Source organism: Sprattus sprattus (genome assembly GCF_963457725.1).
Source record: "Sprattus sprattus genome assembly, chromosome: 15".
Classification (NCBI taxonomy): Eukaryota; Metazoa; Chordata; class Actinopteri; order Clupeiformes; family Clupeidae; genus Sprattus; species Sprattus sprattus.
This window is the reverse complement of record NC_137913.1, coordinates 23,035,848-23,049,262: the sequence shown is the minus strand read 5'-3', so window position 1 is coordinate 23,049,262 and position 13,415 is coordinate 23,035,848. Positions and strand designations below refer to the sequence as shown.

Here is a 13,415-nt window from a genome sequence, read left to right as displayed (position 1 = left end):
GTGAATGCTATGTAGTGCTCACAAACATGCTTGTATTGTGTGTCATTTTTGAACAGTTAATAGCATGTATTGTTCATGAGAGAATGCAATACTATTTTAATAATAGTGTGTGCTATGTTGAGTGTGGTGGTTGCATGTAGGGCACACATGTATAGCTGGTAATGTTTAGTCGTTTTGCATGGTGAATAGAATGTAGGGCCCATTGCTTAATGCTGTGGTTCATGCTCAAGTAGTGCTGAAGCTGCTGCTTTGTTTGTGCAGTGCTGCTAGAACTATACTCCACTGTTACAGCGCAAGAAGACAATATTTTGCTTTGAATAACCACTCCACTTGATCATCTTTAAATCAGGAGAAGGAGGGGGAAATAAGTAATTAGAGGATAATTGAATAAAAAAGAAAAAAAAAGAAGAAGAGGAGGGAAGTGCTGCTTAGTCAAAGCTGGGAAGAATCTGTTGCTATGCAACAGGGTTTGTTAGGTGAAGTGACATGATATAAAAATACTCAAGCAACACACTTGTGAGAGATTGTTATGCAAGAAATATCTCCACCCCCTCCCCGCACTCACCCGTTCTGTTGACTTGGCTGGCTGACAGTTCAGATTATTGTAGCTTTTATGAACTGTAATGCCGAAAAAAATCCAGACACAGCCATCCAAGGGAAGTTACCAAGCTGATAGCAGTGCGCTAGGAATGGCTAGTAAGAGGAATGTGAGCTGGTGGTGCATGAGAGTTCGTCCATGCTAGTGCCCCAGCCCTTTGCCCAGTGAACCTGCCCTGAGGCAGTCGGCTCCCACTGTGGCGCAGTTCACCGCCCTCCCATGCAGCCTGGTACGCTGGAGAGAGAGTGAGTGAATTTGTCCGTGTGTGTGTGCCCGTGTGTGTGTCTGTGTGTGTGTCTGTGTGTGTGTCTGTGTGTGTGTCCGTGTGTCCTTGTGTTTGTGTAAGTGACTGAGTGAGTGTATGTGTGTGTGTGTGTGTTTATGTGTGTGAGAGAGAGAGAGTGTGTGTGTGTGTGTGTGTGAGAGAGTGTGTGGTGTGTGTGTGAGTGTATGTGTGTGTTAGCGGCGCCAGAATGATTTCAGTGGTGGGGGGGCCAAATGCGCGTGCATGTGTCACTCTCCTTAATTTTTGCTATATCAATCGCGCGCATGCAGGCGGCCAGGCGCTAAGTGGCCTAAGCATGGGACAGTGCCGCGAAATAGGCTAGTCTTTGTATTGTTAGGCACTCGCTAAAGTCCAAATCTCTCGCCATCTCAAGAGAGCATTCAGTCTCCCTCTCCTGAATATGGGATCAGTCAGGTCCCCCTGTTTAGCGGTCTTCCCCATAGACATGATTAGGTCTATGGTCTTTGCTGCCGCTATTCTATTCTACATCTATGGTCTTGCCGACTGCGCCCATTGATCTAAAAAAAAAAACTGGATAGTGCATCACATGGTTTCTGACAGTTTCAAAGTGAGGCCACACGAAAAATCGTGGCGGCCATTTTACTGGGACCACTTTCCTGATTGAGACCAATGATTATGACGGGCGGTGAATATTATATATAAGATATTTAATACATTTGCATATTAAGCCTTACAGTAATTGGCCAGGTCCTAGTCATCAACACTAATAAAATACGATAGACGAACAAGTTTCAATATTTGAAAATATTTATATATATATCATACAAACACTATATAAACGCTATATAACAAGGTTTATGAAAACTTGACATTACTATAAGGCTTAATATGCAAATTCATTAAATATCTTATATCTAATATTCATCGCCCGTCATAGTCATTGGTCTCAAGCAGGAAAGTGGTCCCCGTAAAATGGCCGCCACGATGCCTCACTTTGATACCATGGGATGCGCTATCCAGTTTCTTTTTGAGATCAGTGACCGTGCCGTGTCTTCGGACTTGAGTTGTTGTGGGACCGCAGTGCAGTGTGGGAGCAGGAGCACTACACTGCGACGGTTAGCTTAAATTCTAAGTTGTATTCATCAATAATATGTGTGGTTTGTGTGTAAGCCTTCCTAAGTTATTATGTCAATGTGTTCCAATTCATGTAGTTTGAAGTGCGTGCTATGCTCATGTTGTACAGGTGTCGGAGTTATTACTGACTATAGGTCTCTCACCATGGTACTGAAAATTAAGCCAAACACTTAAAGACAGCGTGGAAACTTTGATTATTGTCAAAGTGCTGGAATGTATCTTGGGTATTAGATCATGACTTAACGCCCCCGAGATGATCATCCTGTTAATTAATGAAACGTCGATTCTTTCGAAATACTAAACAAAATGGGGGCCTGGCACTTCTAATGACTATCTTCAGGTTAGCAGCAATGTAATGTCAATGAATGGCTTAGGAATGACGTGTGCAACCAATACAAATTTGAAAAAAATTAAAATAATGTGTGTGTGTGTGTGTGTGTGTGTGTGTGTGTGTGTGTGTAATACATGATTAAACATAACTGCGTTTAATAAATGGTTAAACAAATAATAAATGGTTAACTACATAACTGCGTTTAAGTTCAAGAGTGTGACAGTACATTTCATTCAGTAGCTGATTCTTTCCCTCTGATCCAAACCTCAGCAATCCTGATGAGCATTTACCTCTCTGTAAATATAATTACATTCAATTCCATTACATTTGATTTACATAGCACCAAAACAATATAATTATATATATATTATATCTGTAAATATAACCCACGGTATGACTCGTATGGTGTGTTTTGCCCAGTGTGTGGTGAGTGTAGGGGGGCCTGAGCCCCATCTGCTCGGAGTGCTGTGGTGTGAAGCACTGTGACTGGAGGCACCCAGTGAGAGGGAGGCCTCTGAGCAGGGGGAGGCCTCAGTGTGTGCTCACAGTGTCAGCAGGAGCAGGTTTATGAGTGATTGTGTGTGCAGACATTGACACATCTTCTCCTCGACGTGTCCTTCGTCAGGGATGGGATTAAATATGAGAAGTTTTCACCCTGAAACCGTCAAGGAAACTCACTGTTAACAACATATATTGTGTTAAAGCGCGCCTGTATCCCTTCAATGTGTTTTTCTACAAGACTCTGTCTGAACCTGAGACGCCCTCCTTAAGCGTTGATCATGAGCCTTTTGTGGAGTATTCTCACAAAGCTGTGAAAATGTTTGCATTTGACACACATACAGCAATAGAGGTTGGAGAAGATACTGTCTACCCCACTGATAGGTAATTGGCCCAGGACAAGGAAATGATTCATGGCGGGCTGTTAAACTGTCATGAGTCATTAGGGTCTCATTAAAGAGTGCAGATACACGGCTCTGTGTTTTCTGTCTGAATGTGATTTGAAATTCATGCTGGTCAATTTGCATGTGACACATTTGTCAAAGAACACACTGAATCGGTTTCTCTTCCCACATATTTTAAGTCTGTGTATGTTTTTTTTTTTTTTTTTTTTTTTAAACCTCTCCACCAAATGTCGGTTGTGTAATTCTCCAGATAAACTTGAGAAAAAAGCCATATAAAGCCATATAAAAAGCACTTACTTTTCTTACAATACTATCAAAACCATGCGCTTTTTCTCCTCAAATAATTAAATATCGATGTACTGTTCGGCTCTGATACTTATTATGATATACTATTTTAGATAGCTATTTGAATATAGTAATCTCCCCTTAAATGACAACTGTACTGTTCTTTGTAAACCCACAGTCCTTGGTAAAGTGAGAGCAATTGAGCAAAATCTGGTCCAGTGCAGTGAGCCCTGTGCCTACCCAAGGCAGCTTTTATCTCATTGTTTACAAAAGGCAGAGGCAAGGAACAGACCAAGCAAGACCAAAGCACCATTTCCAAAAGGATGTAAACAGAGCTGGCTGTGGCTTAGGTAAGACCAGTCTCTCATGTCTGTGATGCAAACAGGACGAGCGTCTAATCTTTGTCATCTGTCTAAATTTGCAGAGATGCATACATGTGACACACACAAGCCCCTGCAAACTCATGTTAAAAATCAGACTGGAAATATTGGTCCCAGAGGCATAAACTGTCAGGCTGGGTCATAGTTATTATACCACAGAGCAGTCTTGTTTGTAAACCTGACTGGGCTCTCGTTCCAACCATGACTCTGACTCAAGGCTCTCCTCCAGCTATAGGCCTTTCCCAAGCTAGATTCAGATACTGATTTTAGCTATTTAGCTAAAGGATGCAAACAAGTGTTAATGCAGTGTTATAATGCAGGATGTTTAAAGGACGCATAAGAGTGTTATAGCATTGTAATAACATCACCTGTTGTCGCTGCTTTTTTATCCAACACTAATAATATGTTATGAAAAATAATGAATTCAATATCCTGCATGACTTAATCCAGAATCTGCCTTTCTGTACAAATACAATGACATCTATGTTTTAGTCACCCTTTATGGCTTGGCTATTTTGCAGGACAAATGAATGGCCAGTGGCCACTGACTACTTTTGTTATGGAGAATCACATCTCTGTTAGAAGCAAAGAATACATAATCACTGCACCCAGTGGAGAGAAAATTTAACTGCCTTGTCTCGCTTGATGGCTTCCTTCATGCCTTGTTACTTGATGACATATGGTTTTTGTGCAAATCTATGCATACAAGTAGATACAGAGATGTGGACTACCCACCTCTTTAGAAGGAAAATGATTAAGAAAAAATCTGTTCCAGTGTACCCTACATTACATCAAGCAACATTTGCACATTTGTCTTCAATCTTTTAATCTACTTTGTTAATACTGTTTTGAAGAATTGTTGAACTACATGTCTAAAAGCTTGTCCAATGACTGCTATAATGACTAGACGTTTTTGCAGAATGCACTGTGGCTACATACACTTCATTACATTTGAAACCCTTGTATTTCAATGCAGCTTCATCCAGGGAATATTTATCACTATTCGTTGTGTCAGTCAGATGGCGATACCCCCCCTGTAACATCTCATCATGATGGTGTTAGGGGTTGGATTGGGGGAGTGCTACCCTACTGGTCCCTTACTGTGTGTAGACTCCCATCTCTTGCTGAGTGTGCTATCAGTTGTCTGCTCCATGCTTTGCTTCTCATGCCCAGTCCTATTCACTGCCGTCCCCCTGTGCCATCACTCACAGGTGTTCCGTTCACACCAATTATAAATCACACCGCAGGCCAACCACCTCACTCTTCACTGCAGTGGGGTTTTTGCTGCACTGAACCATAGTGGCATTTTTGTCATTTTCCCAAGCCTATGTCTGGCTGTACAGCTAGTCAAGCAATCTTGCATTGAATTATATTCGCACGACTTTTTCACTCAATGTGCCTTAAAATGAATAAAATTGAGGTCCATATGGATAAATGCGTGGGGCAGTGAACCCGTGCCCTGGGCATATGGTTTGCCAGTGGGTACACTGGCGGGGTAGTGAGTCTACCATTTGGTGATGACCAACATGATATACGTAAGTATGCCAGGTTTCACACTAGTCATCCCAACCAAGTACAACTCACAGTAGCATGACTGCAGTACGGGTTGCTGTAGCCTGCCAGCTACCGCCCAGGGTGTGATTGGTAGTGTATCCATAAATAACCAGGAATAATCTTTATTATCTTTGTGTGTACAGTGCCACTTGAAAGTATGTGAACCCTTTGAGCACTTAAGCGTTTTCTGTTGTTTTACCATGATTTTTCATTTTTTTATCACCAATTTTCCATAGATGAAATGTCAGGTTCATGTTTATCATTTGCATGTACTTGTTTAGAGGAAATTGTTTGAGTACCCAAAAAACTACATGAAACATGGAATTAGTCCATTTCAAAAGTAAGTGAACCCCCAGCTGAATTGATAAAGTCTAGCAGGTAACAGATTCAGTGCAACTTATTTGGGTGATTAATTAGTCAATTGAGCAAACCGATCATCTGAGACATCCTTAGGGAAAGGTTTGGGCAACACAGATTAAAAGAGAGAGGGAACCAACCAAACTACTGTAGTGCCAAGGTGTACCCACACAGATCAACAATGCCGAGAGGAAACGAGATATCCGAGAACATCAGGAAGAAGGTACTGACAGCCCATCAGTCTTGGGAAAGCTATAAGACCATCTCCAAAAGATTCCAGCTCCATCCGTCCATCCAAGACAAATAATTTTGAAATGGAGGGCATTCAACATGACCGCATCTCTGCCTAGAAGTGGACGCCCATCAAGACTATCACCAAGAAGCACCAGAAGAAGAATAAATCAGGTAAAAGTCAACCCACACATCACCTCTAAAGAGTTTCGGACCTCTCTGGCAGCATCTGGGGTAAATGTACATGGGTCTACAATCAGACGAAAATTGTTGGTTTTGATCTTGACAAAATAATTCTATCTCGGACTCATCTGTCCAAAGAAGGGACTTCCAGAAGGCCTTTGGTTTATCCAAGTGCTCTCGGGCAAAGTTGAAACGGGCAGTTTTGTTCTTTCTTGAGAGCAGAGGCTTCCTTCTAGCAACCCGATCATGAATGTCATGTCTATTCAATTTTCGTCTGATTGTAGACCCATGTACATTTACCCCAGATGCTGCCAGAGAGGTCTGAAACTCTTTAGAGGTGATGTGTGGGTTGACTTTTACCTGATTTATTCTTCTTCTGGTGCTTCTTGGTGATGGTCTTGATGGGTGTCCACTTCTAGGCAGAGATGCGGTCATGTTGAATGCCCTCCATTTCTAAATTATTTGTCTTGGATGGATGGATGGAGCTGGAATCTTTTGGAGATGGTCTTATAGCTTTCCCAAGACTGATGGGCTGTCAGAACCTTCTTCCTGATGTTCTCGGATTTCTCGTTTCCTTTCGGCATTGTTGATCTGTGTGGGTACACCTTGGCACTACAGTAGTTTGGTTGGTTTCCTCTCTCTTTTAATCTGTGTTGCGCAAACCTTTCCCTAAGGATGTCTCAGATGATCGGTTTGCTTAATTGACTAATTAAGCACCCAAATAAGTTTCACTGAATCTGTTACCTGCTTGACTTTACCAATTCAGCTGGGGGTTCACTTACTTTTGAAATGGACTAATTCCGTGTTTCATGTAGTCTTTTGGCTACTCAAACAATTCCCTCTAAAAAAAGTACATGCTAATGATAAACATAAACCTGACATTCCTTCTATGGAAAATTGGTGGTGAAAAAAATGAAAAATCATGGTAAAACAACAGAAAACTCCTAAGTGGTCAAGGGGTTCACATACTTTAAAGTGGCACTGTATGTCACTGTAGGTTGAATGCTATGCATTGTGCTTGGTGTGCACTATTGCTAACTGTCTGTGTCAAACACATTACAGTATTCAACCGAACAAGGCCTTTTCTGTCAGCTTTGATCTTTCAACAAACAGAGACATTGGAAGAAAATGGCCCATTTCTCTCCCATGAAATTTTAATATGGTTTCAATATGAGTTTGGCACACAGGCCTTTTGCAGCCCTTACTCTGAAAGGCCTCTTGTTTGAGCCCCGGCCTCCCTCAGGTCCTCATGACAATGGATGATTCTGGTCCTCGCACCTGCTGCACAGCACTTGAGTGTCTTTTACCTTGCAGATTGGCTCCAGGGGGTTGAGTCTTCTCGCCCCAACGCCACGTGTGCTCTTGTATCAGTGGTTTAGAGCTGCGTACTGACAGGTTGCTGGCAGCGAGAGTCAGCACACGTTTTTTTAATGTTGTAATAAGGCTCGATAAAGAGATCAGGAAATCATACAGAGCTTAGTATATTGATCAATTTGTATCCTCCTTTTTGCATGAAGAGGCACATTAACTCAAACACACACAAATGTATGTATGGTCTTAGTCAGGAGTCAATCCATGTTTGCCAGGAGGCTTAGACAAACACAAAACACATATTCCACAAGTTCAGTAAAGTTCATCCACTTGCAAAAGCCTTTAAACAGTTTTTGATGTTGTCATGTTCTGGTGTGACTCCATTGCTTTTGGTGCCTTCATATGAACTGTAAGCTCCAGCACCTGCACCTCTCAGATAGAGCCTGCTGATTGAAGTGTGCTGAATGTGTGAAGTCCCAGGAGTGAGTGGAGCTCTAGCTCTGTGATCCTGATCTTATCCTTTGATACCTGTCAGCAACACCATTTACTTTTGCTTTCATGTGTTGAGTGAGAGTGTGTGCCAGAGAGGGACAGTCCCTGAAGGCCTGAACGAATGCAGTCAACTGTCACTATACTGGTTATACTGTGAGTGCCTTCAGTTGATTCCGTCCTGTACAGTGTTGTGCTCTTCCAGTGCACTGTTAGAGATACAAAGGCACACACACACCTGTCAACTGGGTAAATGTAAACTCTGACAGTTGTTCATGCCTTCCAAATAAGTAGAGGTAGAATCAGAGGCTTCAAACACGCACACACAAAAACACACACACACACACACACACACACACAGGTGCCTTTGCACACAGAGAAAGTTCAGGTGTGCTTAACTGTGTGCGTTCTGTTCTCCTGCAGCACTATTTCCTCATCGTCTTCGGTCACGATGGCCAGAAGCCCCTGGAGCTACGCACTGACGAGGAGGCGGAGTGTGACGAGTGGGTGGAGGCCATCCAGCAGGCCAGGTACTGTGAACGTGTGCGTGTGCGTGTGCGTGTGCGTGTGCGTGTGCGTGTGCGTGTGCGCATGCGTGTGCGTGTATGTTTTCCCAAAGCATTTATGGTTATTGTCTCTTTGTGTGTTCTCTCTCTCCCCACTCCACTATTCTTCTTCTTAACTTCTTCTTGTGTGTGTCTGTGTGTGTGTGTGTGTGTGTGTGTGTGTGTGTGTGTGTGTGTGTGTGTGTGTGTGTGTGTGTGTGTGTGTGTGAGCCTCATAAACCCTTAGGCGTCAGCTGACAGACCTCATCACTCCCTTTTACCCAACTCACACAACAGACCTTTTCAGATGCAGCCATATACAAATGAGCTGTCACCGTTTTCTTTACATACTGTCCTGCTTAATAGATGATTTAGTGTCTCCTTTGTCGTAGATTCAGTTCTATGGAGGGAAGCGTTGCAGGGCAAATCAATATGGAGGACCCGGGTGAAGCCATGCGCGCACACACACCCGAGCTCTTTGCACTTATATTCATGTCATTTCAAACAAGCAAGCTGCCTGATAAACCTACATTAGAGGTGACAGCAGCATTACCTTCTTACGCCACGGAGACTGAGACTGAGACTGAGAAAAAGCACTCAGCTTTCTATCATCCGCTAGCTGATACTGAAGGCTTTCACCACACACATTTCCTGCTGACAGTGTTGTTTATTCTTAATATGTTGTTTAGTGAAGTATCATTTGTTTTGGATGTGATCATAATTCCTTCTAACAGACACTCCGTCCTAGCAGAAGAAGGCTACACAAAGGGATTTATCACAGAGAACTGTGTGATGAGTTGTAAGAATAGCAGAAATAAAGCTTGCAGTTAATATTTTTTTCCATTTATTGGCAGTAATCAGGTCTACTTAACATGAAACTTGTGAGCTGGAGTGCACATCTGTGCTGCTTATCTTTGTGTAGTCCCAAAATGTGTATGGATTTGTGAGCCTCTCCTGCCCAGATGTGCTCATGAGAAGCTGTGGGGGACTTTGTGTTCTCAGAACAACTGCACTGTGATTGTAGGCCGCTACAATCATAATCTGAGCAGAAACCCACTACTCCCGCCATTGTAAATTCCAGTCCTTTTTTACTACATTTCTGTGGTCCGAAAGCATTTCCACATGTGTATAAATACACACTGCTTTTTCAGGTAGGTTCTGTCTTCCAAGATATATACAGTGCCTCTTTTGTAGCCCAGGAAAACCTACACAGAAATATCATTGCTGCTTCTTTTCCAACATTTTACCTCTATCCCATACTAACATCATATTTTTTTCAGAAGCTTTAAGGGCACTTATCTCAATTGATTAAGCCTTACAGGCTTTACTTAATCCCCTCTGTTGAAAGATTTTTTGAGTAGAGATGGCATCTTTATGGCATCTGTCAGTAGTGAGAAGAGATAGAGATATGAGATAAATTGAACTATTGCATAGAAAACTTTGTTATTTAATGTTGATTCTTCAACTATTTGAAGCTGTCATACAGAACATTTGGATCGAAGAATGCACAAGGAGACATTATTTTGAAAATGCCCAATATGTTTTCCCTCACATCTCCCTTTCAGCTACTCTGACATCATCATCGAGCGTGAGGTGCTCATGCAGAAGTACATCCACTTGGTACAGATCGTGGAGACGGAGAAGGTGGCGGCCAATCAGCTGAGGACACAGCTGGAGGACCAGGACACAGAGATTGAGAGGTTAAAGGCTGAGGTAGGCCTACTTGATCTTTGCCGTTTAACTCCATACCTCAAAATTGCATTGTGCAGTGAAAGGAGAGGGCAGTTGCTCCACCTGGCCTCGAACCCGGGGCCACAGGGTAACAGACCTGCAACATCTGCAACCCTGACTATGGTGCCAAAGAGCCAACCATAGTGACAGGACACATAGGGCACAGTATAAACACATAAATCCAAAGTTGATGGGGCATTGCTGAAGATTATGCTGTAGTTTATTGGAGTTACCTTTGGTGTAAAATCATTAAGAGATATAGTATGTACAGCACTGATACTAGTGAGTAGCACAATGTGCTTCATCCTTTAATTTCTAAATGCTAATCTGTGCAAATGTTGTATTGCACTCCTTGTAGAGCCAGTGTCTTTTCTTCTTAGCTTATTGTAAACATGGGATTGTTTGATAGGAATGCTGCCTCTGTATTTTATGGCCAATACCCACAGTCAAGCTTTGATTTGGTTTTGTTTATTTTATCTACATTCTCCTGGCAGTCAGAGTCCACACTATTGTTATTGTTATTTTTTTTTTTTTTATTGATTAACTGCTGATTAGTCCCAGTGCCTTGCGAGAGGAGACATTGACTTCCATTATTGGCACTGCTTGATCAGCAAGCTGTGTATCCCCAGCTTTGAATGAAATCAATACATGACTAAATGGGAGAATGTGCCTGGTGTCGAGCGGCTCCTGGTAAGAAAGCCATTGATTATGAAGCTACCGCTTCCTCCTTTCTGTCGCCTTCTCTTAAATCAAATTACATCAGGTGCCACATAAGAGAATCTGTCAGTTGAAAAGGTGTTCATTTACAAGGACATGATAAATCCATACATTGATTTATTGCAAATGAAACATCCAAGCTTAAACAGGCAGATCATTTTCTTTAATTTAACAAAATAAAAGTGGTGCCAATCTGAAAATGAGGTTGGTGTAAAGCCTTCACTGTACACAACATGTCTTTCAAACAATAATGAATGGTTGCACTCAATTACATAGTAGTTCACATTAATGACCCTATATTGTTGAACCAATAATGGTCTGCTCTGCAATTACAGTAGACTACATACTGTATGTGACCATTTAATTAAATCTGTAAAGAAGTGTCAGATTAGAAATATCAGCTGTATATGGCACACGTCTGATGATATGATGTCCTAGTAAATCTTAGTACGATTTTTGGGGAAAAAATGTACATGTATGATTTAGTTAACATTATGTCTGCAGCACACAATTATCAGCTTATCTCATCCAGATAGTCGCAAAGTGGAGTTGTGTTTGCTAACACAAAAAAAGCCCTTTGAGTCACAGCCACGGCACACTACACCTTACGCCCTCTCTCCTGCAGAACACGTAAGCCACAATTTGCTTACGCCGTTAATTCCTGATAGAGGATGTCTGATGGTAGTTGTGGAATGAACAGAGGAGATTGTCTCTGGGGAGGAAGAGAGAGGCTTATCTAACCTGGAAGCAGTCACACCAACCCCCCACTCCCCCTGCCCTGATCCTGGTGATAGTTACACTACAGTACTACCAGTGTATACTTAGAAGACATGAATGTTTCAAAGAAAATGCACCATTTTAAAGGACTGACTCTATTTTAGCAGCTATAGTGTATTGAATGACTTCATCAAAAGTATGTGATTTAGAATATGGGCTATTATGTGAGTAAGGTGAGTTGAAATACAATGCACCACAGCCAGCACAGTGGTGCAAGTGTGTCAGCTGTACTGTAATGTTACACAATTGCCGATGGATAGTAGGGATAGTAGGGAGGGAAGGAGAGATTTATTATTTAATATGGAGCTGAAACCTTTTGAAAAAATATCACAGCATTTAATAAACACCGCTATTTCAACAGAGAGGAATAGGTAACTCAGTTGATTTGCTGTGAGAAATGCTGACAACCTGACAAATTGTCTGAGAATATTTGCCCATTCTCCTTGGGGAAGAGTGGTAGTATAGAAGTATTTCACTAAAACTCAATAACAGTGTATCCTTTTTGTTGTGTTTGTTGTCTGAAGATCATAGCACTAAATAAAACCAAGGAGAGAATGCGTCCATACCAAATTACCCAAGAAGAGGAGGACCCAGACATTAAAAAAATCAAAAAGGTACGTTGCTGTGTAGACATGTAACCTACAGCGTTTAGATTTTATGTCACACAACATAAATGTTTGCATTCCTAACTTCATGGCGAGCTGTACATTTGCGCACCCTTGAATGTTTTCTCCCTGTAAACATGAATATGCCTTGGATATATTTGTTACATGGTTTAATGTTGACCTGTTATATTTGACAATTGCAGCCTGGTAGTGTGTCTGTGAATATGTTTAATTATGTTGAATTATGTATGCCTATTGTCTGTGTGTGTGTGTGTGTGTGTGTGTGTGTGTGTGTGTGTGTGTGTGTGTGTGTGTGTGTGTGTGTGTGTGTGTGTGTGTGTGTGTGTGTGTGTGTGTGTGTGTGTGTGTGTGTGTGTGTGTGTGTGTGTGTGTGTGTCTATAGGTGCAGAGCTTCATGCGGGGTTGGCTGTGCCGGCGCAAGTGGAAGATCATCGTGCAGGACTACATCTGCTCCCCGCATGCTGAGAGCATGCGCAAGAGGAACCAGATTGTCTTCAACATGGTGGAGGCAGAGACCGAGTACGTGCACCAGCTCTCCATCCTGGTCAACTGCTTCCTGCGGCCGCTGCGCATGGCCGCCAGCTCCAAGAAGCCGCCCATCAGCCATGACGATGTTAGCAGCATCTTCCTTAACAGGTGCCATTACACACACACACACACACACACACGTTGGATTTCATACAGGATATCAAATAACAATGTTGTCCTTGTCTGTATGTGTTTTCAAATCTGTTTACTCTTTTGTCTTCAGTGAAACGATCATGTTCTTGCACGAAATATTCCACCAAGGCCTGAAGGCGAGGATAGCGAACTGGCCCACCCTGGTTCTAGGTAAGCGGCTGACTTGGGCTCTAAAGTCTAATTTATGCAGAGTGACGTTCTCACTCTCTCTTCCGTCAGACAAAACTCCTCATGTCTCAGGGTCACTGCGGCACCAAGGACAAGTGCTTGCCACTGACGCACGACCGTCTCAGTCAAACAATAGCACTGACGTCCGGCTGCCCACCCCCTTAATCT

General features: G+C 42.4%; 1 protein-coding gene across 1 annotated transcript in view; it reads left to right on the top strand.

Annotated features, from left to right (window-relative positions):
• The window catches only part of rasgrf2b (Ras protein-specific guanine nucleotide-releasing factor 2b), a gene marked incomplete at both ends in the record, with an annotated part of 52,129 nt that overhangs the window by 13,470 nt on the left and 25,244 nt on the right, over nt 1-13,415 (top strand). The window contains 5 exons of the mRNA XM_080853032.1: nt 8,426-8,532; nt 10,113-10,260; nt 12,297-12,386; nt 12,781-13,034; nt 13,150-13,229. Coding sequence (XP_080709158.1) covers nt 8,426-8,532; nt 10,113-10,260; nt 12,297-12,386; nt 12,781-13,034; nt 13,150-13,229 — 679 coding nt within the window. The remainder of the gene's footprint in view (nt 1-8,425; nt 8,533-10,112; nt 10,261-12,296; nt 12,387-12,780; nt 13,035-13,149; nt 13,230-13,415) is intronic.